This window comes from Gopherus evgoodei, chromosome 2, assembly GCF_007399415.2.
Source record: "Gopherus evgoodei ecotype Sinaloan lineage chromosome 2, rGopEvg1_v1.p, whole genome shotgun sequence".
Taxonomy (NCBI): domain Eukaryota; kingdom Metazoa; phylum Chordata; order Testudines; family Testudinidae; genus Gopherus; species Gopherus evgoodei.
The window spans coordinates 45,703,649-45,729,023 of record NC_044323.1 but is presented as its reverse complement, the minus strand read 5'-3'; the positions used below and the strand labels follow the sequence as shown (position 1 = coordinate 45,729,023).

The 25,375-nt window shown below is 42.5% G+C and overlaps 1 protein-coding gene across 1 annotated transcript; it reads left to right on the top strand.

The window, feature by feature from the left end:
• Positions 1 to 25,208, top strand: LOC115645630 (protein lifeguard 1-like). Its single transcript, XM_030550562.1, has 11 exons — positions 1 to 26; positions 2,892 to 3,126; positions 8,477 to 8,683; positions 12,290 to 12,368; positions 18,002 to 18,055; positions 19,456 to 19,546; positions 21,535 to 21,572; positions 21,657 to 21,744; positions 22,808 to 22,897; positions 23,839 to 23,886; positions 24,774 to 25,208. Exons 2-11 carry the CDS (start codon positions 2,925 to 2,927, stop codon positions 24,960 to 24,962), a joined length of 1,086 nt encoding a protein of 361 aa, XP_030406422.1. The 5' UTR covers positions 1 to 26; positions 2,892 to 2,924; the 3' UTR covers positions 24,963 to 25,208.
• The last annotated feature ends 167 nt before the right edge of the window (positions 25,209 to 25,375 follow it).

Below are 25,375 nucleotides of genomic sequence, written 5' to 3'. Positions count from 1 at the left end.
GGCAGGACTGGCTGTGTGGAGAGCTGGTGAGTCTCTGGCCCATCTTGTCCTGCCCCTGCACCACCCTCACCCAACCCCCATTCCACCCCTTCCCCAAAGTTCCCGCCCCCATTCCACCCACTTCCCCCAAGTCCCCACCGCCTCCTCTGAGCACACCATGTACCCGCTCCTCCCCCTCCCTCCGGGAAAGTCCTAAGTGCTGGCAAACAGCTGTTAGGCAGCGGGAGGGGGCAGGAAGTGCTGGGAGGAGTGGGGACGTGGCACACTTGGGATCGGGGGAGAAGGCAAGGCAGGGGAAGGGGGAGTTTGGTTGCCGGTGGGTGCCAAGCACCCACTAATTTTTCACCATGGGTGCGCAAGCCCCAGAGTGCCCACGGAATTGGCACCTATGCCTTGTAAGGTATCATCTGAAAACTCATCATTTGCTGTTGAGTATTATCCTGATAAAACATGCCTGGCAACATTGTATGTGAAGTTACAAGATTCCCCTGTATGCTGATCTCATCCCATGTTCCAAACTGAGCTTGGCAAACAGGTCTGTCTCAGACAAAGGAATGTCAGCTCTGCTTAATTTGCATTTTAGCAGTAAACAGAGTCCTCAAGCAGGAAGAGAAACAAAAAGAAGCTCCAATAGGTGAGGAAAAGCGGCAGGGAACATCCTTTCCTGTAGACTCTCTGTCTCCAGAATCTCAGCTAGAACTGTTTTCTGAGAAGGGGACTGGCACTATAAAAATGAGAGACAAACACTCCCAGCCCTCTTTCTCTCTGTGTCAGTCAATTCACTACACCAGAAAGAGCAAAGGAAGCTGCCAGTGAATTGGAGAAGGGGTCCTGATCGAAGAAGTTGGTCAGATGGCTGAGAGCATGTGATGAGACAAACATTGCTTTGAAGTTATCATAGTTGGTTGTTAGGCATCAATTGCATTTTATCTTTATTTATCTTATAACTATTTCTGACTTTTATGCCTCATTACTTGTACTCACTTAAAATCTCTCTGTAGTTTGTTTTATTGTTTTTTCTAATCCAGTGTGTTTGAATTGAAGTGTTTGCGAAACTTTATTTGGGGTAACAAACTGTTTGCATATCATTTCTATTAATACAATAATGAACTTTATATACGCTTGTACTCGTCCAGGAGAGGTGCTGGGCAGTACAGGACATACATTTCTGGGGAGAAGTCCAGGACTGGGGGTATGTTAGGGTCATCCAGCAGCATAACCAAGGTTGGTAAGAGACAAGATGTGGCTGGCTGGTTTCATCACATACACAGACACAGCTGGGTGTGACTTGCATGCTAGAGGCTGTTTGTGAGCAGTCCAGACTGGAGGCTACAGCAGTTGTAAAGGACACCCCAAGCTAGAGGGCAGGGGTGACACAGCTACTTATTAGTCTGGGTTGTACCCTGGGTATGTCACACTCACCCAGTTTGGTGCACAACTGAGAGCTGTAGGTTCTACTAGATGGCAGGATATCTACAAGTTAGGTGTTTCATTGCTGAGTCCAAGTCCCCTTTGTGGATCTAGCCCAAAGAGCTGCCTTGTGTACAGCAGCCATACAGCTGTGGCAGGCATTGGACTTCTGTTCTACCCATGAGGGGCCACACCCCATAAAGACACTTTCACCTCTCAGTACTGGCTCCCTATTGAATAGAGTACAGTTTCAGGTCAATGTCTTGGTTTCCAAAGCTGGGCACAGAAACAGTCCTGGCTTATTGGCGAGATTGCTTTGTCCATGACCATAATTGACCACCACAGCTGCCTTTCACTGGAACAATGGAACAGTTGACCAGTAGGATTATGCTTGTAATCCAGAGAAATGGACCTTTCACAGGAGTCTGACCATACCTATACAACTCCCTGCCAGGTGAAATAAAAATGACTGCTAACCCTACCGCGTTCTGAGCCAAGTGCAAAGCCCATCTCTTTACCCAACCTTTCTTACAAGAGTCCCCTCGTTCTCTCCCATTCATCTAAGAAAACAAACACCCAAATCCTGTCTGTAGGTGGCAGGGAAAGGTGTGTGAGAGAGAGAGAGCAAGAGTTGTTAACGTTTTCCCTTGTGACACGTGCTCAGCTACTATGGTGAGACAGCCCATACAAGTATGTGGTAGGCCATTACCAACATGGGTTAGATCTGGACTAGTGATTCAAGGGTGGTGTTTGTTGACACTGTAGTATTTCTGCTCTTCTCACTTTGGTAATGCCTAGACCCACCCCAGATATGCGGACTTTGTACCCAATGCTTATAGGTAACAAACAATGTAACTGCTTTCACTTTTGGTCTGGTGAATGCATTTGCAGCTTCCACGCTCGCTGCCCTTGCTCGTTTTACGCGTAACTCCTCAAAGAAAAGGGTGAAAGGATCTTTTTAATATTATCTAATGCTGCAGCAATCTGCCAATTATGCTACTTAGAAACAAAGATTAAAGAAATCAGGTGCAGTAAAACAAAACAATGCTTAGCTCTGTATAAGGAAATTCCTGTCTGTTAATAGCTCAGTATAGTTTTATCTCACACACAATGGCTCAGAGGTCTTACACTGAAGAAAAATAGAAGTCTAGTTGTAAACTTTAATCTGAAAACTGTTAATCATGCTTAGTTGTTCTTCAATATGTAGTGTTGAAAATATAATTGACTGGTAAATGGTAATGATCTGATCATTTTGCACAGGTGTGCTTTATGGTTATATAAAGTTATGTATTTTTCACATTAACAAATTACTGATGAATTCATAGTTGTGTTTGAACCAACTCTATTGCATTTATATAGCTCATGTTTTTCAGAAATACTAGATTAAGCAAGAGTTTCTGGTTATGGATTAAGGGAGTTTTTAAACATTCTTGTTGTGAGGATAATGGCTACTAATAGTTCTTTTCCCAGCACACGTCTAGGTGCAGAAAGTACTCAAGAGAACGAATAAAACAATGGAGGCGGAGGTTAGACGTCGCTCATTGAGACGCAGTCAAAACAAACAAAACATTGAAGTGGCAGAAGTCCATTCCCCACCAGCCCAACACAGCGAAAAAAGGCTTCCTAATAAGGGGTCCCAGCAGAGCAGTTCAATGCTAAACCAGCACAATAACGATAACAAAGATGAATGGCAATGTCCTGAGTGTTCACAGAAAGGTAAGTGAGAGAGTTCCAGAAGCGGATGTTACTTTTCTGGATGAATCTGTGCTGACTGAAAGGATATTCTGCTTTTGTTCTTAACTGGTTCATGATGTTCGGAGTTTACACACAGGAAATAAGGAACCCAAATTCTGCTCACATTGTTGAGATTCTGATTCCTTTGCTTACACTGAATAATATGCCAGGTTTCAGAGGGGTAGCTGTGTTAGTCTGTGTCTGTAAAAACAATGAGAAGTCCTTGTGGCACCTTAGAGACTAACAAATTTATTTGGGCATAAGCTTTTGTGGGATATAAACCACTTCATCAGATGCATGGAGTGGAAAATACAGTAAGCAGGAATAAAAAGTCACCATCACTTGGAGGAGAGGAAGGTGATCGGGAACAGTTAACATGGATTCACCAAGGGCAAGTCATGCCTGACCAACCTGACTGCCTTCTATTATGAGATAACTGGCTCTGTGGATATGGGGAAAGCAGTGGATGTGATAGATCTTGACTTTAGCAAAGCTTTTGATACGGTCTCCCACAGTATTCTTGCCAGCAAGTTAAAAATATATGGATTGGATGAATGGACTAGAAGGTGGATAGAAAGCTGGCTAGATCACCGGGCTCAATGAGTAGTGATCAATGGCTCGATGTCTAATTGGCAGCCGGTATCAAGCAGAGTGCCCAGGGGTTGGTCCTGGGGCTGCTTTTGTTTGCCATCTTTATTAATGATCTGGATGATGGGATGGATTGCACCCTCAGCAAGTTCGCAGCTGGCACTAAGCTGGGGGGAGAGGTAGATATGCTGGAGGGTAGGGATAGGGTCCAGAGTGACCTAGACAAATTGGAGGATTGGGCCAAAAGAAATCTGATGAGGTTCAACAAGGACAAGTGCAGAGTCCTGCTCTTAGGAAGGAAGAATCCCATGCATCGCTACAGGCTGGGGACCGACTGACTAAGCAGCAGTTCTGCAGAAAAGGACCTGGAGATTACAGTGGACAAGAAGCTGGATATGAGTCAGCAGTGTGCCCTCGTTGCCAAGAAGGCCAACAGCATATTGGGCTGTATTAGTAAGAGCCTTACCAGCAGATCAAGGGAAGTGATTATTCCCCTTTTTTCAGCACTGGTGAGGCCACATCTGGAGTGTTGCGTCCAGTTTTGGTCCCCCCACTACAGAAGGAATGTGGACAAATTGGAGACAGTCCAGCAGAGGGCAAAGAAAATGATTATGGGTCTGGGGCACATGACTTACGAGGAGAAGCCGAGGGAACTGGAGTTATTTAATCTGCAGAAGAGAAGAGTGAGGGGGGGATTTGATAGGAGCCTTCAACTACCTGAAGGGGGGGATCCAAAGAGGATGGAGCTAGGCTGTTATCAGTGGTAGTAGAGGACAGAAAAAGAAGCAATGGTCTCAAGTTGCAATGGGAGAGGTCTAGGTTGGATATTAGGAAACACTATTTCAGTAGGAGGGTGATGAAGCACTGGAATGGGTTACCTAAGGAGGTGGTGGAATCTCCATCCTTAGAGGTTTTTAAGGACAGGCTTGACAAAGCCCTGGCTGGGATGATTTAGTTGGGGATTGGTCCTGCTTTGAGCAGGGGTTGGACTAGATGACCACCTGAGGTCTCCTCCAACCCAAATCTTCTATGATTCTATGATCTTTTCATGTGCTTTATATTTATTCCTGCTTACTGTATTTTCCACTCCATGCATCCGATGAAGTGGGTTATATCCCACGAAAGCTTATGCCCAAATAAATTTGTGAGTCTTTCAGGTGCCACAAAGACTCCTCATTGTTTTTACTGAATAAAATGTTACTCCACATGTGGTCCCATTGAAATCAGTGGGGTGGCTCGCTGAGTTAAACTACTGCACATCTTGAACAGAAGTGTCACAATCTGGCCCACTGAGCTCAAGAGCAAAAACACTCATTGGCTTCAGTGAGAGCAAGATCATGCCTTTTTCTTTCTTGCTTGCTTTTCTTTTTTAAGTTCTTGTTGGGAAACTAACTGCTGATATGGAAGTTTAAAAATTAGCTGCTAAATGTTACCAGCAGTCACATCTCATAACAATGTTTTGTTGAGTGGAATGCTGAGTGTCCATTTCCATGGCTTAATTGCTTGACCATTTCAAATGTCACTGCTGTGGTTAGTTAGTAGCCTCACTGCAATCACAAATGGACATTTAGTTGTGTATTTTTGTATGCAGCACTAGTTTTAATAATTTAATAAGCCATGGCTGAGTAACCAACAGATGTTTTAAATCCACGTTCCTCTTCAGCAAACCTTGGCATGATTACTCTTTGTCCCAATTTCCTCAATATTTTATCACCTTTTTAGAGTCCTAGAAAATAAACATGCTGTTTCCCTCTGCCCTGCCTCAATTAAGTCCAGGGCTCTGAACTTGCACCATGAGGCATGCCAGTGTGCTTGCACACTCCCATGGAATCTGATTTACATTTGTGGGTGCACAGCTTCAGTTCTGATTGATCAACTGCAGGATTGGTTCCCAGTAGTGTAAATTCTCTGATCGACAATCAAACATTATGCAATAGCCTTGATGTTTGCAGAGAAAAATGACCTTTGTCCAAAAAGCTTACATCAAGGGGTTATAAAGGGAAACCGCATACAGACAAAGTAACCTGTACGTTAAAACACCAGGGAACAGAAGTAATTCATTCTTCATTTCTGTGCAATGTAGAAAGACAAACAAAGTGCAGTGATTTGATCCCTGTGAAAATCTCTTATTAGTTCACAGTTTCCTTGAAGCCAGAAATTTAAGGGAATGGTAGAGTTGTAGAGACATCCACCCATCACAGTTGCTGGGCAGCTGGGTTAGGGGTAAAGTAATGAAGACACACATGCACACACTTGCAGCCCCTAGAGGGGCTTCGAGAGTATCAGACACTTGCAAGTCAGATCCCACTGGAAAATCTCCAAGCTACAAGAGGGTGTGTGGGAGGGAGTTTTCCACTACTTTATCTTTCCTCTAGGACTCTGTCTGCTGTGCTAATGTATGTATGCTTCTACTTTTTACCTCGTTCCTACATTTCTGGCTACTGCAAAGGGAATGTCTTGGCTCTGCTACACTACTCCTTTGCTAGTTACTGCTCAGAACTTTACCAAGCAACTGAAAAGAAGCTGATTTTTTCAGGTGTTGTAGTCAGGAATGGCTCACAACTGTGAGTGCCTAACTCAGAGCAGACTGTCAACAACAGGGCAGACACCCCAAACTGGTGGTATGTTCTATAATTAGATTTCACCAAGCCAGTGACAAATGTGAACTCCTGGATCACTGTAACAGTCTTACCACGGAACCACACACAGTCTCCTTGACCTCTCCATCTTGCCACCCAGGCAAACTGAACTTAGTGATAAATGGTCACCTACACCAAAAACCACAAAATATTCAGATTGCTTCCAGTCTCAAGAGATCCATCACCTAGATCTTACACAAAGACAACTCCTGTAGCCAATCCTGTAATAAACTATCAAAAGATGTATTAACTAGGAAAAAAAAGAGTTATTTATAGATTAAAGCAACCAAAATGATACACACAAATGAGCTGCAATCTAAATCCTAAGAGTGACAGAGTTATACAGCTCTGGCAATTCAAAATGTCTTTCAGGGCAGACCCAAGGGTAACCCCTGTGGATCTCTGGGTTCAGTTTAGTGTCTCTAGTCCTGTTGAGTTCAAACAACAACGAGATGAAAAATCTTCATGTCCACTATTTTTATTTCCCTCTTCCAGCATTCAAACCAATGGGATGAGGTCTTCTGCACCTACTTCTCAATGGATCGATGAGGCAATTAACAAAGTTTATGTCTTATAATGGCCCACTTAGTTTTGATAGTCCTCCTGGATGGGGTGGGGTGGGGTGGGGGGATTCCCATGCCTGGATTCACAGGTGCAGAGCAAACATTTTCAAACTTATAAAGCAAATCTTATATATTTCCATAAAGCATGGACTACAGCCCTTACAAGTGAGATTACTGCATGCAGCAACATAAAAGCATGTCATAGAGGTTAAACACTAAATACATTGTCATAAGACTAATACCTATTTTGAACAAAACTAACATACAAGTGAGCTGGTTTGGTCTCCAGTTATGAGTTTGTCAGCTCTTATCTAACCTCTACGGCCTTAGCCAGAGCTGACACTTTGTGTCACAGTCACTGCAGCCCATAGACTTCTGAAGATCAGTGAAACTGGGGAGAATCTGGTGAGCACGCATACTCCTGCAGCTTAAGAAAATTCTGGGAATCAGCAAAGGCCCTGAAGCTCCTAGTAGAACCTAGATCACCAGAGCTCTTGGCAGATTTATAGTAGGAAGACAGTGCTGCATTGGTTACACTAAGTTCTTATTTGGAAGGTTTTCTTTGCAACAGTAAGGAGTAGAAACCTTTTTTTTTTAATGAAAGCATAGATTCTGGAGAATTCGATGGTGCTTGCCCAGGAAAGATTCCTATTCATCCTGGACAAGTGGATTTTTCAAACTCTGTATTTACACTTGCAAAATATTTGCATACTCGTAGGTACCATTCCCACTTGTGTTTAGAATGATCCAGTCTTCCTGTCTTGTTCTTTCTTCACCCTTCTTGGTCCCTTCCGCATAGTCTATGCAGAGACTATTCCTTTGTTATGCCTCTCTGGAGGGGGAATAATTTGTGAATGAGGTCTCCCCCAAGCCAAACACTCCCACTATACAACTCTCTCCCGAAGCCATCTGTCGGGTGGTTTAGGAACAATAAAATCAATCTTTCCACAATCCAATGGGGTGGTATAGAAACTCTAGATAACCTGCTCTTGGGTGTGTGTAAGCGCAGCATTTCAAGGTGAAATAATGCTTGATTTTGAAGGGCTAACAGGAGCCACTACACAAACAAGCTGCTCCACTGGGATGCTGCAGTCCTTTGCCGCATTATGGCAGACATGGACGTTCAGTGCGCCTATGCTCAAAGGTCCCCAAAAAGAGAGATGATTCAACCAAAACTGGCAAGCTTCATAATCCCTAACAGTTATTTGCACATTCTTGTGAGAAACTAGAGTATTCAGAGTGTTTCATCTGTGCAGTGTTTACCATCTGTCAGGCTAGTTTTGCCTCTGACACCAAACAATATTTTAATGTCCTTTTGTGGGAGAAAAGTAGAGGCAAGTCTAAAAATACATTCTTATTTAGCCACTGTAACTAATGGGCCAGTTATCTCTAGTGTAACTCCATTGTGTTACACAAGGGATGATTTTGTCCCAATATTTGTCCATTGTTTGAATTGGAAATAAACATAGTTTCCATTAGCAATTACTTTATAACTTATCATGACACCTGAATCGCATGCTACAATATCTACCAAAACCTTAGAAGCTGCAGAAAGAAAACTGCTAGAGATGGAGAAAAACAAACCAGCCGAAGTTAACACTAAAGATGGAGGGCAGATGCCCGAGACTGAGAACCAGAATTCCCCAGCAGCATCGCCTGGCTACAATATGGATTATCGGATGAGCAGTCCAAATACAAAACCCCAGTCTACAGGAGTCACATCGGAAAGCTCAGATGGTCTTCATAGAGGTAGGTGGGAGAATGCCTAACACAACTTCCTACCATGAGGCATATTTGGCCTTAGTTCTGGGATACATGCAAGAAAGGATCTGACAAAGGTCATTTTCCTTTTGTTATTAGATTTCAAATACTGAATTATTCACACTTGGGACAAAAGGTTATTCTTGACAGTGTGGATCGCACCAGCAGAACCACTTTCCAACTTTACAACCTGGCATTTTTGTACATTTCTAATGAGGGATTTTTAATAAGATTCCTCAGAATACCAAGGGGCAGAAAGGCAGAGTGCCTGTTAAATAGCTGTGCACATGTCATTGGCCTCCCCTCCTAAGGAGCTCTGCTTTGGAGAAGGAATGGGGGAGTTTCAGATGTCAGTTCTTACCACGTATGTCAGTATAACTTAAATCGCTGAAGCCACGCTCCTGAGCAACGTATGTTACTCCGACCTAAGAGATGGTGTGGCCACCATTATGTCAGCACACGAGCTTCTCCCAATGACATAGCTACCACCTCTTGTTGGAGGTGAATTAATTAAATCAATGGGAAAGCTCTCTCCTGTCAGCTTAGAGTGGCTACACTGGAGAGCTTATAGCAGAATAACAAGGTGGTATAGAAATAAAAATAATTGCTCCCTAAAGATATAGGCATAAACATGGGTGAAGGCATATGGGGAAAGAGGGTGGAGGGGACAAAAATAAGGTAATGCAATGACTAGTGTACATCCTATTTCCTGATCTTTTTTGTAATTTTGATGCTGCTCAGAGGGGAAAGATTATGATGACATATAGGCCTAACTAAAGACACATGTTTCAAGGCAGGGCTTTAAGGAGGAGCTATTCCAGCCAGACCTTTAAGAAAAATTAATACTTTGTACTTGCACAGTGCTTTTCATCCAGAGATCACCAAGAACCCAAATCCAGCTTTTGTTTTTGTTATACCTCTGCATTTAATGTGCTATTTACATTATGGAATTTAATAAAGGGAAGACTTTTTCTCTGCATTCCAGTCTGTGAAAGTAAATATAATTACTAATATGTACTCTACAAAGATAGTAAGAACAACTAAAATTGCAAAATCCATTTTTTTCCATGCACATTGTTGCAACCTAGATTTTGCTCACAATAACTACTCAAATATACATGTAAATGCCATTTGTGTGCACAAATCAGGTAGCCAGATGTCTGATTTCAGAAAGGCAGATGTCTAATCTGAGTTATTTACCTGATTTTCAGGCACTGGGAGTTTAGGCTGAGTAAGGCCTGTACAGGATCTGGCAGTATTATACCAAATAACAAGCCTAAATAATTTATTTTTCAGAACCATCCTAATTAAATGTGTATTAGAATTCTCAGGAATAAACATAACTATAATAATACATTATTATTTACTACTACTACATTTTAACATAACCCGTTCAAATCATCTGACAGTCTGTAGTAAAACAGTATACAATAGATTGGAGACTCAAATGAACATAACTTTAGTTCAAAGTCTTTGTAGAAGGTATTATAAAAACAATTTACCTTTGTGCCCTTAATTCATAAAATAAAAAGGGCAAGCTCAGGCAGTGTTCATTACTCAACACTACATTTCTATTTAAGGTAAAAGACAAACAAAGGGTAGCTTGTAAATCACTTACTAGCTCATTATTTCCTACAAAAGCAACATAGAATTATTTGCAACATGTAAATGCACCATCTCAGCAATAATGGATTTGTTACAAAACAACTATGGGCCGAATGCTTGCAAAATGCTGATTGCTTCCTGCCAAGCACTACAAGCTTTCAACGCCCATTGAAATCAATGGGAGATCTGGGTCCCAAGTCAATCTCTTCATCTAAGAGAAGTAGGAAAATGTGACTGTCTAGTCAGTTAAGTCCTCTGGGAGGTGTTCTTATACAAGGAGAACTGAATTAGGCCTTTTATAAATGTATTCTTGCTTGAGGCTCTTACCACAGGAGGAATAAAAAGGAAACAATGCACATGAGAAAGCGACTATTGATCAACAATGCAATGCTCTTGTCAAACACATAGTCGGCGTTTTACTGTGTTTGTTTTACTAGGGGCATGAATGAAAAACACGTGAAGTTACTTTCCCACTCTGATACAAGTTAGGCCTCAACTGGAGAGCTGCAATGAGTTTGAGACACCACTTTTCAATCAAGATATCGACAGATTTCTATCAGGGGATTGTAACACAAATGATAAAAAGCATGGGGACAAATACACATGAGGAAAGACTAACAGAAATGGGCAGGTTAAGACTGGCATAAATATGGCTGCCAACGCCGAGGAAATGTAAGAGGCCTGGACAGCCCTGCCAGCCACAGCATTAGCAGCCTCAGTGAGGGCATGTCTGAGTCTGGTGAGGGAAAAAGCATCACCCTAGCTCCTTTTTCCTGTCCACCAGCAGAGCTGTGCTACTTGAGAGTGTTTGCTGTAGGTAGCAAGGGACAATTCCCACACATGCTCTCTAGTGCTCAGAATGTCTCCAGCCTTCCCCATGTCTCTATTGTGGCTCACAAGAGGCATAATCTTATCTCTGGCTGAGATAACTGAGGGAGCAGATCGTGGACTGAACAGACAAATTAGACATCACGTAAAAACAAATAAGAAAGCTATAAATGCTCATACACTTTAGGAAAGCTCTGGACCAATTGGAGAGAGTCCAGAGGAGAGCAACAAAAATTATAAAAAGAAAACTTGACCTGTGAGGAAAGCTTAAAAAAATTGGGCACGTTTAGACTCGAGAAAAGAAGAGGGAGTAGGGAGAACCTGTTTACAGTCTTCAAATATGTTAAGGGCCGTTATAAAGAGAATTGTGATCTCTTGTTCTCCATGTCCACTGAAGGTAGGGCAAGAAGCAATGGTCTTAATCTGCAGTAATGGAGGTGTAGGTTATATATTAGGAAAAGTTTTCTAACTATGGGGCTAGTTAAGCTCAGCAATAGGCTTCCAATGGAATCCCCGTCATTGGACATATATAAGAACAAACTGGACAAATATCTGTCATGGATGGTCTCAGCACAGGGGGCTGGACTTGAGGGTCTTGAGGTCCCTTCCAGTCCTATATTTCTATGATTCTATGATACCGCAGCTATCAAGTAAGCACTGGCTATGTTACCAGAAGTACTAATTTGAAAACCCCACTCAGAGCCAGAACTGCACACATGTGCGTGTATGCACACCTACTGAAAGACAAACTTACCCAGAGCAGCATCTCATGGAAGTCATGCAGCCTTTATGGGTTGCAAAAGATTCATCTGTTTTTTCAAGATTTGCAGTGGTTCTTAGACAAAGAGGCAGCATTTAGTTGGGAATTGGTCCTGCTTTGAGCAGGGGGTTGGATTAGATGACCTCCTGAGGTCCCTTGCAACCCTGATATTCTATGATTCTATGATTCATTTCACTCTGAGCATCAATCCATTGGCTATTTATTCTATGGTGATCTACTGCCTGATATAAATGGAATATGGTGGCTTCTTCAGGCCAATATTGTTCAGTTCTTGCACCTGAGAAATGAGACATGACATTTTCAGTAAAGTTTTACTCATGGGTGTTGTTTTAAATCTAAATGTTTTATCTGAAACAACACTTTCTGCACTATTTCCTCAGCTTTCGTCTTGAAAGTGGACTGCTTTACAGCACTTCTCTTGGCCATAACAATTGGTATGATCTCTGGATTGATTTACTGGTAAGTTCTCAGTGTTTAGCTTCATATTAAACTACACTTCTAGGAGTGTGTCCTTGTAGCATCAGTTCAGACTAATGCTGTCCAAAGGCTTGATGGTGCCTATCCCTTACATGGCAATGTGGGGAAACAGGAGGGGATGGAGACTTCTCCTTTGTACAGCTGTGTCAGGGCTCCTCATAATTGTGCTCAAAGGCATATAGAGGATTCCCATTGGGTGCAACTAGGTAGGGGGTGGGAAGTAGGCAGAGCTAGCTGGATGCACTGCTCTGTTGTACCGTATAAAGCAGTCACAAAGTACTCCCACCACCTTCCAATAGTGCAACCCAGGAGCCGAGAAGGAAAGAGGGGGCATCTCACAGCAGAGTTTCCATGGGAGTTTGTAGAAGGAAGTTTGGAGGCTTTGCATTACAGGTTCAGTTTTGCCTCGGCAACAAGAATGGACAGCAAGTCCTCAGTTATTGTTACCAGCATCAGATGTCCCATGTTCTGCTTCCTGCCTGGAGCAAGCAACGGAGCCAAGTAAAGAGGAGAGACAAGGAGAAAGAATACTGGAAATTTGTCACCACTCCCTCTAGGAGAACCTGAGGATATTTTCACAATTGGAAGTCTTGTCTTATTCAGCACCTGGTAGCAATTCATGTGGAGAGAACAACCTGTAAGGAACAACCTGGAGGAAAAATAGCAAAGGAAAGAACTGAGAATTGCTGCTTAAATCAAACCAGATGGACCTCAGACAAATCCAAGAGAGCATCCATCAATGGTCAAAGAAGAATATAATCCTCACTGGGGACTCCGTGCTAAGAAGAGAGGATAGAACATTCTGCAAGGGGCAGCAGGACAACAGGACAATTTGCTGCTTCCAGAAGCAGAGATGAAGGACATCACCACAAGAATAAATAAGATTCTGAGATCAGCCAGAGACATTCCTTTGGTGGTGATCATCAGCAGCTGCAATGACACCGCATCAGGCACCATTCCACCGATCCTGGAAGATTTCAGGAAACTGAGAAGGAAACTCAAGGAAAGAAATATCCAGGTGATCTTCTCAGGAATCCTTCCTGGCCCTTGAGTGAGAGAAGAAAGAAGGTGAAGATATTGGAGTGAATTGCTGGTTAAGTAAGTGGTATAGAGAAGAAAGAATTTGGTTTTGTGGAACATCGGGTCAACTAATATATAGAGAGAACTTCATGGTTCTGATATGGCTTTCATCTTGGTAGTAGGGGTACCAATCTCCTGGGTTATAGACTAGCTAGTATAGTTGGGAGGGCTTTGAAATAACGATGAAGGGGGAAGAGGGAAAAGAAGTAGTTATGGTGCAAACACCAGATATGTAAATGAGGCACAAACCTAATGCATGTGACAAACCCAAGGACTATAGAGCATGTAAGGAATAATTGTTTAGATACTCATGCTAAGAACCTAGGTAATAAACAAGAGGAGTTGAGGATGCTCATGTTTGAGAGGAAATATGATATGGCTGTGACTGAAATGTGGTGGGATTGGTTTTATGGTAAAATCAGTGATTACAACTTGTTCTGTAAGAATAGAATAGGGAAAAACGAGAGGGGAGGATAGTACTTTCCATCACAGACACTGTCATGCTGTGTGGAGTGGTTCACAATCATGAGTGCCAACCTCAGGGCAGACTGTCAAAAAGCAGGGCAGACACCCCAAACTGGTTGCATGTTCTATAATTAGATTTCACCAACTCAGTAACAAATGTCAACTCCTGGATCACTGTAACACTCTTACCATGGAGTCACAGACCATCCCCTTGGGCACTCCAGTCTATCTTGCCACCCAGGGAAGCTGGACTCTCTGATAAATGGTTGCTTTATTCCAAAAATCACAAAATATTCAGGTTGCTTCTAGTCCCAAGAGACCAGTCACTTACCCCAAGTCAATTTGTACCTTGGATCTCACATCAACGATAATGCTTGTAGCCAATCCTGTAGGAAACTAATTGAGGATTTTTTAACTAGGAAAAAGAAATGGAGTTACAGCAGAACCTCAGATTACAAATAAACACCAGAGTTATGAACTGACCAATCAACCTCACACCTCAATTGGAACTGGAAGTATGCATTCACGCAGCGGCAGAGACCACCCCCCCCAAAAGGCATATATAATACAATACTGTGTTAAATGTAAACTACTAAAAAAAATGGGAAATCAGCATTTTTCTTCTGCATAATAAAGTTTCAAAGCTGTATTAAGTCAATGTTCAGTTCTAAGCTTTTGAAAGAACCATAACATTTGGTTTGGAATTACGGACAACCTCCATTCCCAAGGTGTTCGTAACTCTGAGGTTCTATTGTATTTACAAGTTAAAGCAGGCAACATATGCACACAAGTGAGTTACAGTATATGGTTCCAAAAGCTGACAGAGATATAGTAATCTGTCTGCACCAAATGTCCTTTAATGCTAGCCCAGGTTGACCCTGGAGATCTCTGCTTTTATTTCGTAGCTCCAGCCCTGTGAGAGCTCAAACAGCAAAGAGATTAAGAATTTTCAAGTCAGCTTGTCTTTCTTCTTCTATATTCAAGTTGATGGGACGAGCTTCCTTGCATGTAGCACCTTCACGGGTGTGAGGGGGCCATTCACCCATTCTTTATATCATGATGCTTCACAATGGCCCCCTTAAGTTTGATAATCCTTCTTGATGTGCAGGGGAAATGCTCCTCCTGCTTGAGTTCACAAGTTCAGAGCAGACCTTTTTACAGTTATAAAGCAAAATTTACATATTACCTTATAGCATGGGATACATATGGGATATATGTAAGGTTAATGCATTCAGCAACTTACAAGCATTTTATAGAGTCTAAACACTAAAAACATCCTTACACGTCTGTCACCTGTCTTGAACAATACTAACAAACAGGTGAGCTGGTCTGGTTTCCAGCTATGAATTTGTCAGTGCTCAGCTGACATCTAGAGCCTTGGCAAGACCTGGTACCTGGTCTACCAGCATCATAGACAATGCAGAATCACAAGACCTCAAATGCTCATGGATTAAAGTTCTAACCAGTCAAACTACAGGTGGTGTAGTGGTGGGCATCTCTCAGAGACCACCAAATCTCACCAAAGAACAGGACAAACTGCTCCAACTTCAACTTGGGGATCGTTGCTGAAGCTCTAATGCAGCCAGTACCAAACCTTCCTTAGAGCTTCTAAAAACAATTGATGATTTCTTAACACAGAAAACTCTGCACCCAACAGAGGGTAATTCAGCACTGAACCTAATTCAATGAAGAGCTAATCAGTGACCTAAAAATTAGCCATTTCCTAGGTACCAGTGATCATGCTCTGGTTACATTTACATTGCGCAAGCCAAATATGGTAACAACTTGCCATATATTATATTATGAACTTGAAAGGGGCTAATTTTCCAAAGCTTAAAGCAACTGTTGCCATAACAGACTGGGAACAAATTTAAAGTGGGAAATGTTAATGAAAATTGGTAATTGTTCAAGGACATCCTTGATGCCCCAAAAGCAATGACTGCATAGACATGAAAAAAGGTACATGAAGCAAGAAAGCATCCTAGGTAAAAGGAAATGTGGAATAAGTGATTTTATATATATGCATATATAGAGAGAGAAAGAGAAGATGGAAAAAGGGGAAGTAAAGGGTTATGAATATAAATTGCTAGTTTAAAAATGTAAGCAACTGATAAGGGAAGCGAAAGGAATCAGTAAACTATCAATGGCTAATAGAGTTAAAAGTAATAAGAAGGCATTTTGAAAACTAGAAAAACCCTAAATCAGATATAGGTCCATTCCTAGATACAGATGGTAAAACTGTAAATAGTGATGTAGAAAAGGCAGGAATGGTCTCAATAGATATTTCTGTTCTACATTTGGAATGAAGCAGGAGGCTGTATCCATTCCGTATGTTGTGGTGGATGGAATAAAAACTTCAGCCTCTTTAACAAAGGAGGATGTGAGTCAGTATCTGCTAAAATCAAACATTTTCAAAATTGGCAAGACCAGATGGCTTACACTCAAGATCTTAAAGGAACTAGCTGAGGAACTCTCTGAACCACAAATCTTGGAAGGCTGGGGCAATTTCAGAGAATTGGAGGACTGGCTGGGATTTTGGGAGGTGTTTGCCTTCCTCTGCAGCCTGTGGTGTGGTTTAACTGCTGGGATCATCTGGCCATATCTCATCTCACATAATCAATTCCCTGTCGTTGCAGGGGCATCAGGCATTGGTGGCACTTTAGTCTCTCCTGCTCTCTCCCTGTGGCACGTAGTTTAATCTTCTTAGGACTGATGTGCTTTAGTCTCATTTGGCTTTGCACTTGATACAGGGGTATCTGGGTGAAATGTGATGGCCTGTGATGTGAAGATCAGTCTACAAGATCTACTGGTCTCTTCTGGCTTTAAACTTTATGAAATCCTCTGAAAATATGAATTTGTCTCTGAGGCACATTGGCCTAGAGTGAGGCTACCTTTGTGGCCAAAAGACAGAGCAAGGAGTTAGCAGTTAGGGAGAGCTGAGGCTGAAGGAGCAGATGAATTTTAAAGTGAAGTGCACCAAGAAAGAGCACATGACAGCTACTATGCACCCACACAGACCAGAGCCCACTTGCTTTGAATAGACTGCTTGATACACAGCATTGTTTTGTATGATTGTCTAAGCGTTTCCATCCTGATAATACTTGACTTAGTTGCTGTTTAGATCAGCTATCGCAGCACACACAAAACTGGGAAGCCTCTGAGAAACTGATTTTTTTGTTTTTATAGGTTTTTATGGCATGGAAACTAAATATATTTGCTATGGAAACTTTCATAAAAACAGAGAATGGTTCTCTCTCTTACTCTCTCTCATTTATTTTCTTATTTCCTCATAAATTGGGGTTGGGCATGTTATACTTTGAGATTAAAGGCAAATGCTGAGCCTTTGCCCAAAGCCAGGGCATTTCCATTGAGCTGAGAGTATGGTACTGCATCCCCTGCACAAACTCACAGGTCTGTTTAGGCCAGTTGAACCTTACAGTGTCAGACCCACTGGTCATCCCCCAACCCAGTGCTGACTTGTTCGCTTCGCACAGTCACAGTGCACAGGTTTCTGTTGTGTAGGGAGCACAAAGTCCTCCTCGATGGTCCTTTTTTAACATGTGCTCCACTACAAAGAAGGCCCACAGCAGTTCTCTTTAGGGCCTTCTATGGAGAAATGAGGGCAGGATCTGACATAAGTGTGAACTTTTACCATGTCTGTCACTGCTCTATAACTCACCTTTGCTATTTAAATTCTTTGCTTTTTGCCTGTTCGTATTCTGTGAATTGGTGTAAACAGCACTTCCTGTAAGTTCAAGCCATGTGTGTGAAGCAGGACCATGTAAGGAAAGCATGTAAGGGCCAGTTCCACTCAGTTAAACTCCTGCAACTACACTGAGGTCAAAGGAGATGTACAAATATCACAGAGAACTAGGGTGACCAGACAGCAAGTGTGAAAAATCGGGATTGGGGTGGGGGTAATAGAAGTCTGTATAAAAAAAAGACCCCAAAATCAGGACTGGTCCTATAAAATCAGGACATCTGGTCACCTTTCAGAGAACTGAAGCTTGCCCAATGTATTTTGCAAAGCCACATGTGATTTTGTACCAACCACTTTTGTCTCTTACTAGGGACGTGCTTCAAGGATGGCAGCAGAAGAATCTCTGGTTTTGGCTTAAACTTCTGTAAGTAACCAAAATGACTCACCAACGCACTGTGTTTCATTAAACATCATGATCTGTGAGATTATTAACAGTATAGCAGCTATCCCTTCCCAGGCTGGGTGTGACCAGTACTGCTATCATATCTCTTGATAGTGACACTAGAAGTGAATTGATTACATTTTCCCTACTGCTTTCTTTTCTCTCCCATCTTCTTCCCTCCTGCTCCTAGGATTTCCGTGTGAGTCTAGTGAATAGAAATGCATGTCAGTATGCTCTGTATGCTACAGTGTATGTGTTTTAGTTTCCCCATGACATTATTTCATTTAGTGACAATTTATCATTGTTCTTTATCCTCTGCATAGGCAAATATACTCAAGTTTGTCAGTAGCTGGTCCGTAGGCACACATGTGCTACATAACACCAGATTGCTGGATTCATCCACAGCACTAGAACACAAGAGGTGGGCAGCTACACTGGCTTTGTGTTGCGATCTACTGCCCAATGTATTCATCCGCATTGCAATACTGCTGCAATGGAGTCTCCAGAAGAGCGCTCAAGCCTGGGGATGGGGTCAGGTCGCCTGCAGCTTGGTTGGTTAGCTCAAGTCTCTGCCGCAACAGCCACACAGCTATTTTTAGCACTCTAGCTCAAGCCTCACTAGTGCAAGGCTATCTATCTGTGTCGGGAGCCTCGCTTCCAGCTGCAGTGTAGACATACCCTTGGTGAGAAGGTGGAGAGTCCCATATGGGGTGCTCAGATATTACAATGATGAGAGCCATATAGGTATGTAAACAAATAGCAGATGGAGGTAGGGGGAAGAGAGAGGTGAACAGATGTTAAAAGAGAAATGTCAGAGGGCGCAGAGAAAACAGAAGAGGGCAAGACACAAGTGATACAGTTTATGTGTGTAAAACCCATCACCTGGGTATCTAAAGGTGTTGCTAATCAAAAAGTGCATAGGCATGAATGAAAGCCACTTTTGGAAAACTTGGCCTCAGCAACATTTTTTGCTAGGATCTGTATTTCTGCACAAATCTGCAGTTTGAATGACATCTCCACTCAGGCAAATCAGATAGAGAATGTGCTAGTCATTTGATGCACTTACAAACATATGATGACATTCTAAGAACAGGTAAATCCTGATTACCCCTCTGATTCAGGGATCATAGCCAAAAATCAAAATGTCAGAAAAATAAGATTCTGACTGGAGGGACATTACCATATTTCAGCTAATGTGGCTTTGTATAATTAAGAGGCTGGTGCAATAACAACAAACATATAGACAGCTGAACATTGTATAGCTAAGTGACTCAGATGTAATATTTGTATGCTATGTTTTAAATAGTGAAAATATTAACAACTGTCATCAACTATATTTAACCAAAATATTAAAAAGTGAAAAATGTTTAATTTGTTTTTAGTCCAGCAACTATTATTCTGCTGTTTATAATTGACTGGTGTGAGAACAACTGCAAAAAATTCCCACTGAACTTAATGTTACCATTGATGATTGTAAGTATATTGTTGAAGTCTATGCGTTTCCCTATTATTTTGCTTTAATATGTTTTAAAGATCTCGCCAGGTCTTCTTCAGATATGTAAACATGAAAATTTCTCTGAATCCAAACAGAGTCCAAAAATGACTCCTACAATCCTGCACCTTGACAGTGCCACCTATTCTACAGGATGGAATCTGCTGAATAACACAGAATTCGTGTAAATATAAAAAGAACACGTGCCTGTGAAGGAGGTGGATCTGTGTGATTGCGGGAGAGTCTTTATAACAAAATTAATAATCTTAGCTCCTTTCTAGACTTCTAATCCCTAAAACTCAAGTTGCTTTACAAAGGAAAGTCTGATTTACTCCCCTTCTGCAGTGTTCATTAACCTATTGTGTTGTGTATTCATTAACCACATACTGGTGCAGAAATAAAAACCATCTACTGCCTGGCATCAGGGGAAGCAGAAGGGAAGAAAGGATGGTGGTGGTCAGATCATTCAGTTGTATCTCACCTGGAGCATTTCCCTGGAGCATTTCCTCTATTGCTGTGTCCTTTTTGGCAGTCAAAGAACCTCACATTTCCCTAATTTCTGAGGTTCGAAGTTGTAACTAGGGTGACCAGGTGCCCGTTTTTTGACTGGAATGCCTGGTCGAAAAGAGACCCTGGCGGCTCTGGTCAGCATAGCCAACCGGGCCATTAAAAGTCCGATTGGTGGTGCTGCCCGGCTAAGGCAGGCTTAGGGTGACCAGACAGCAAGTGTGAAAAATTGGGACAAGAGGGTGGGAGTGGGGGTGTACTAGGAGCCTATATAAGAAAAAGACCCAAAAATTGGGGCTGTCACTATAAAATCAGGACATCTGGTCACCCTAGGCAAGCCAGTCCCTACCGGTTCTGATACCATACTGTGCCCTGGAAGTGGCCAGGAGGTTTGGCTCCTAGGCGGGGAGAGGGTGCGAGGGGGGGGGTGCATGGGACTCCACGTGCTGTCCCAATCCCAAGCACTGGCTCCGCACACCCATTGGCCAGGAACCAGCCAATCGGAGCTGAGGGTGTGGAGGGGAAGTGCCTATAGGTGAGAGCAGTGTGCAGAGACGCCTGTGCACCTCTACCTAGGAGCTGGATCTGCTGCTGGCTGCTTCCGGTGTGCAGCACGGTCTGTGGTGCCAGGACAGGCAGGAAGCCTGCCTTAGCACCCCGGCTGCACCGCTGACTGGGAGCTGCTAGAACTAAGCCTGTGCCCCAATCTCCTGCCCCATCTCTGAGCCCCCTCACAAATCTGGAGCCCCCTCCTGCACCCCAACCCCCTCATCCCCGGCCCCATCCCAGAGCCTGCACCCCCAGCTGGTGCCCTCATGCTCTCCCACACCTCAACTCCCTGCCCCAGCCTGGAGTCCCCTTCCCCACTTTGAACCCCTCATTTCTGGCCTCACCACAGAGTCTATGCCCCCAGTTACAGCCCTCACCCCCTCCCGCATCCCAACCCTCTGCCCCAGCCCAGTGAAAGTGAGTGAGGGTAGGGGAGAGCAAGCCACCGAGAGAAGGGAAATGTAGTGAGCAGGGGGTGTGGGGCTTGGGGAAGAGGCAGGGCTAGGGTGTTTGGTTTTGTACGCTTTGAAAGCTGGCAACCCTAGTTCTAGCCATTATTTTTCCAAATGTGCATGTTAGAAAATGGCCTGAAGACTTATTAGTTATTCCTCTTTCACTTGATTGTGATGCAAGCATGAAGAAGGATTGCTGTGGAATTGTTCAAATCATTTAAGGTGTAAAGTAATAATGCTTTAAAGACAATGACAAGGGAGCTGATTTCCTTAGCGATCTGCTATATATTGTTTTTCTTCCCCATCATCATCCTGACCATTTTTTTCAGTATTTCATATCAATCATATAAGGAATTGAAATAAAAATATGCAACATTTTAACAAGGGACATTCTTCACCATCTCAAAGAAAATGGTCTCTCTCTCTCTCTCTCTCTCTCGCTCTCTTTTGGATTTTTTTAGACAATTATTGAAGGCCTGGTGCTTGGAGTGGTTTCATCGTAAGTCTTTTTCAAGAATTTTCTTTAATTCTACTTTTTATTTTATTTTATTTTATTTAAATATGTTTTATGCTTGAATTTTAGCTTCTTTGCTGCCATGACAGTAATGCAGGTTGGAGGAATAACAGCATTTGTGACTTTGATGCTGTGTTGGGTTGCTCTGAAGTCAAAAGTAAGTATCATCTACTGCAGTGTTTCCCAAACTTGGGACGCCGCTTGTGTAGGGAAAGCCCCTGGCGGGCCGGGCCAGTTTGTTTACCTGCCCCGTCTGCAGGTCCAGCTGAACGCGGCTCCCACTGGCTGCGGTTCGCTGCTCCAAGCCAACGGGAGCTGCTGGAAATGGCGCAGGTCGAGGGAAGTGCTGGCCGCTGCTTCCAGCAGCTCCCATTAGCCTGAAGCAGCAAACCGCGGCCAGTGGGAGCTGCGATCGGCCAGATCTGCAGACGGGGCTGGTAAACAAACTGGCCCGGCCCGCTAGGGGCTTTCCCTACACAAGCAGCATCCCAAGTTTGGGAAACACTGATCTAATGAAATATTTGGCAAAAGAGCAGTTTGAATAGTCATTATTAACATTAATTTAGCAACAAAATTACATTGTTACATTTTTGCGTCACATAGAATTCTGGTGAGCTACATTTTTACTCAGCCTCTTCAACTATTGGCTTTTGTTTTGGTGCTAGGGATGCTCATATTAAAAAAAAAAATTCTGAGACTTTGACCTAAAACCTGTGGTCCTAATTAATTTATGCTATCCTTCCACAAAGTACACGTCCATCTACCCACACATTTTGCTGCTGTAATCCCGGTAACCAATGACCAATAATAAAACCCAAATCTACACTGGTGATAGAATGCGTTTCTCTCAGCATGTTTTCCATGTGAAAATTCTATCATTCACATGAGCAGGTACTAGAATCGCTCCCACAGGTGCTAGTGAGTGCTAATGTGTGTGCAATAGCAGCTGGAGGCCAGGTTAAGGACCTAATTAAAATCAAAACCTGCAGTACTTAGAAATCAATAAAACATATTTCAGAGATTTTTAATTTAATCAAAGTCCAGGAAATGGAGCAGAAGCTTAAACCAGCCTTGGTAATTTTAGGATTGCACCATCACTGCTCTATATAATTGATTCAAGCTTACTAATTACTGTCCTTGTCCTTGAAAAACATGATAGCATTTGCAATCACAGATGTGTTGTTTAATGAAGACAGTCTTATTGTATTTGTTGTTCTCAGATGAATGTCACTCATGAAGCTGTGCCTTTCTGGACTGTGGTCTCAGTGCTGATCATCTTTGGACTTCTCTCTAGCTTTAAGAAATCACCTGTAAGTAATTTACTTAGTATTTCTCACGAAAGCACACAGTGCTCTTCCAGCATAGCCATGGCTATACCATACAGTATTTATATCCACAATGGGTATGTCTACACAGCAGCTGGAGGTGTAATTCCCAGCTCGGGTAGATTATACATGCACTAGCTTTGCTCGAACTAGAACCTAAAAACAGTAGTGTGGCTGCAGCGGCTTGGGAAAGCTGGTCCAGTACAACCCACCACCCCAGGCACATACTTGGGTGGCTAGCTTGGGCTGCTGCCTGTGCCATAGCAGCCATACTGCTATTTTTAGAAGATACCACAAGCAGAGCTAGAGTGTCTAAGTCTACCACGCTGGGAATTACACCTCCCAGCTGCTGCGTAGATGTATTCTATATCTGGCATGGGATAGTACCAGTAACGCCAGCTCTCACTACAGCAAACTACAGCAAAATCCCCAGTGCAGACAGAAATGATGAGCTATGCACAAGGAAGAAGTGCCACTGTGTGACACAAATTGTACTCCTCTGAACATTGTTTCATTTAAACAGCTGATCAGGTCTTTGGTATGTTTTTCCTGTTTCAGTTCTCTCTGAGTAGCCAAAACCAAATGTGTTAACAGGTATCCATAGTCGCTTATGAATTTACAAGCCAAGAAAGGCTGTACATGTTCTCAAAATGGAAAAAATACTGTGAGAGAGTCTAAATGATCCCATCTGAATGACAAGCTTAGTAACAGATATATGAAGTGTAGTATTTGCCAGTTATGGATTAGCATTTGTTTTAGATCAGCTATGAGACAGTTCTGCTGGGGCTTTTTTTACTATGCCAAAAATGTCCCTTTTAATGCTGATATTGATTTAAATGCGCTAAGGGCTGTAACTTTAACTTGTTCCTATTTGTCATTTTGCAATTATGATGAACACAAACATATTTCTTCACTTTTTCTTATAGATACTACAACTAAGTTATGCTTTGGCTGGAATGCTGACCTTTGCAATTGTAAGTAGAATATTTGTACAGCATTCGCTCTCTCTTTTTCAAATAAGATGTTGTCACCATACAAACTATTTTCTTTGGCCAAAATTTTCAAACTCAGTTATCTAATATGAGGTTCCTAATTCCATAATTAGGCACCTAAATAGTTGTGGCCTGATTTTTCAGAAGTGCTAAGCACTCTCAGCTCCCACTGAAAGCAGTGGCTCTGCAGGTGCTTAGCATCTCTGTAAACCAGGCCACTTTTACCTAGGCCTGTTGTGGAGAAATGCAAAGTTTCTTCCCCAGCAATCTTGTCTAGGCCATTTAGTGATGTGACTAATGAAATGCAGTGCTTATTGCAAAGAATGCGTAATTTTGCTGAGAAAAAGCAGCAGCAGTCTCACTGGTGGCAGTGGGGCTGCCTGAGAACTCTAGTAGATTGCAGTTCCTGGAGCAGGTGGCTTGGGGCATGTGATAGTGGGCTGTTCCTGGTGGATGGTGTTAACGAGGACAGAGAAGCCAGAGAAGTTGAAAGGATCCACATTAAGGGGAAGCCGTCATTCATATAATAACAGAGGGACAAGAAAATATTTGTAAATTGCCTTTCTTAAAGCATTTTGCCAAAAAAAAAATAAAAAAAAGAATGACAGCTTAAATTGTGCCCTCCAGTCTTGTTACTAGGACTAGAGGTCTCTTTAGGAGAAATAAACCTTTGCAATTATGATATCCATAAACATTAACAAATGCATCTGAGTCCATGAAACACAGTTACCTTCATAGAATGTTGCACAGTGGTTTAGTCCCAGATGAGGGCAAGTAGTGTATATAAACCTTGCATTTTGTATAAAAGTTGTAAGACTCAAAAGAGGAAAAAATGGTAATTGAGATTTTTCCTTCCTTATTCTTGTAAGCATTTGATGCTGACACAAGTTAGGATCAGAAGAGACCCCACAAAGGATCAAGAACCCATTGATTATGCCCATCCAGCACTGAATCTCTACATAGACATTGTAAATCTTTTCTTCTTTACGCTGCAGCTAATGGAGCATGTCAACTGTTTGGACTGGGGTAGCCAGCCTCAAGGGCAGGGGCAGCAATGAGTTATTTTGGGGTAAGGGGCTGGTAATCCTCCCATATAGTGAGAGGAGTACACTGCATGGTTAGACTGAACTGTTTTTATCCACATAGGGCCTCTGCTTCTTGATCCCTGCGGAAAGGGGCTAGGTTAATGTTGTGGGGACACCCTTCCCTCCTGGGGGAGTGTGAAACACACTAGTACAGTGGTTTTCAAACTTTTTTTTTGCAGCCCACTTGAAAATTGCTGAGGGTCTCAGCAGACCACTTAATGATCTTTCCAAATGTTCTTTGTACCATTAGCTAACTACTGTATTGTAAAGCGCTTTGGATAAAAGCGCTTATGTTAAAAAAAAACCCTTAATAATTAATGTTTTTTGTTCTACAAATAAAAGCGCACAATGCATATTTTAATATCCGTAGTCTTACCTTTCTAATG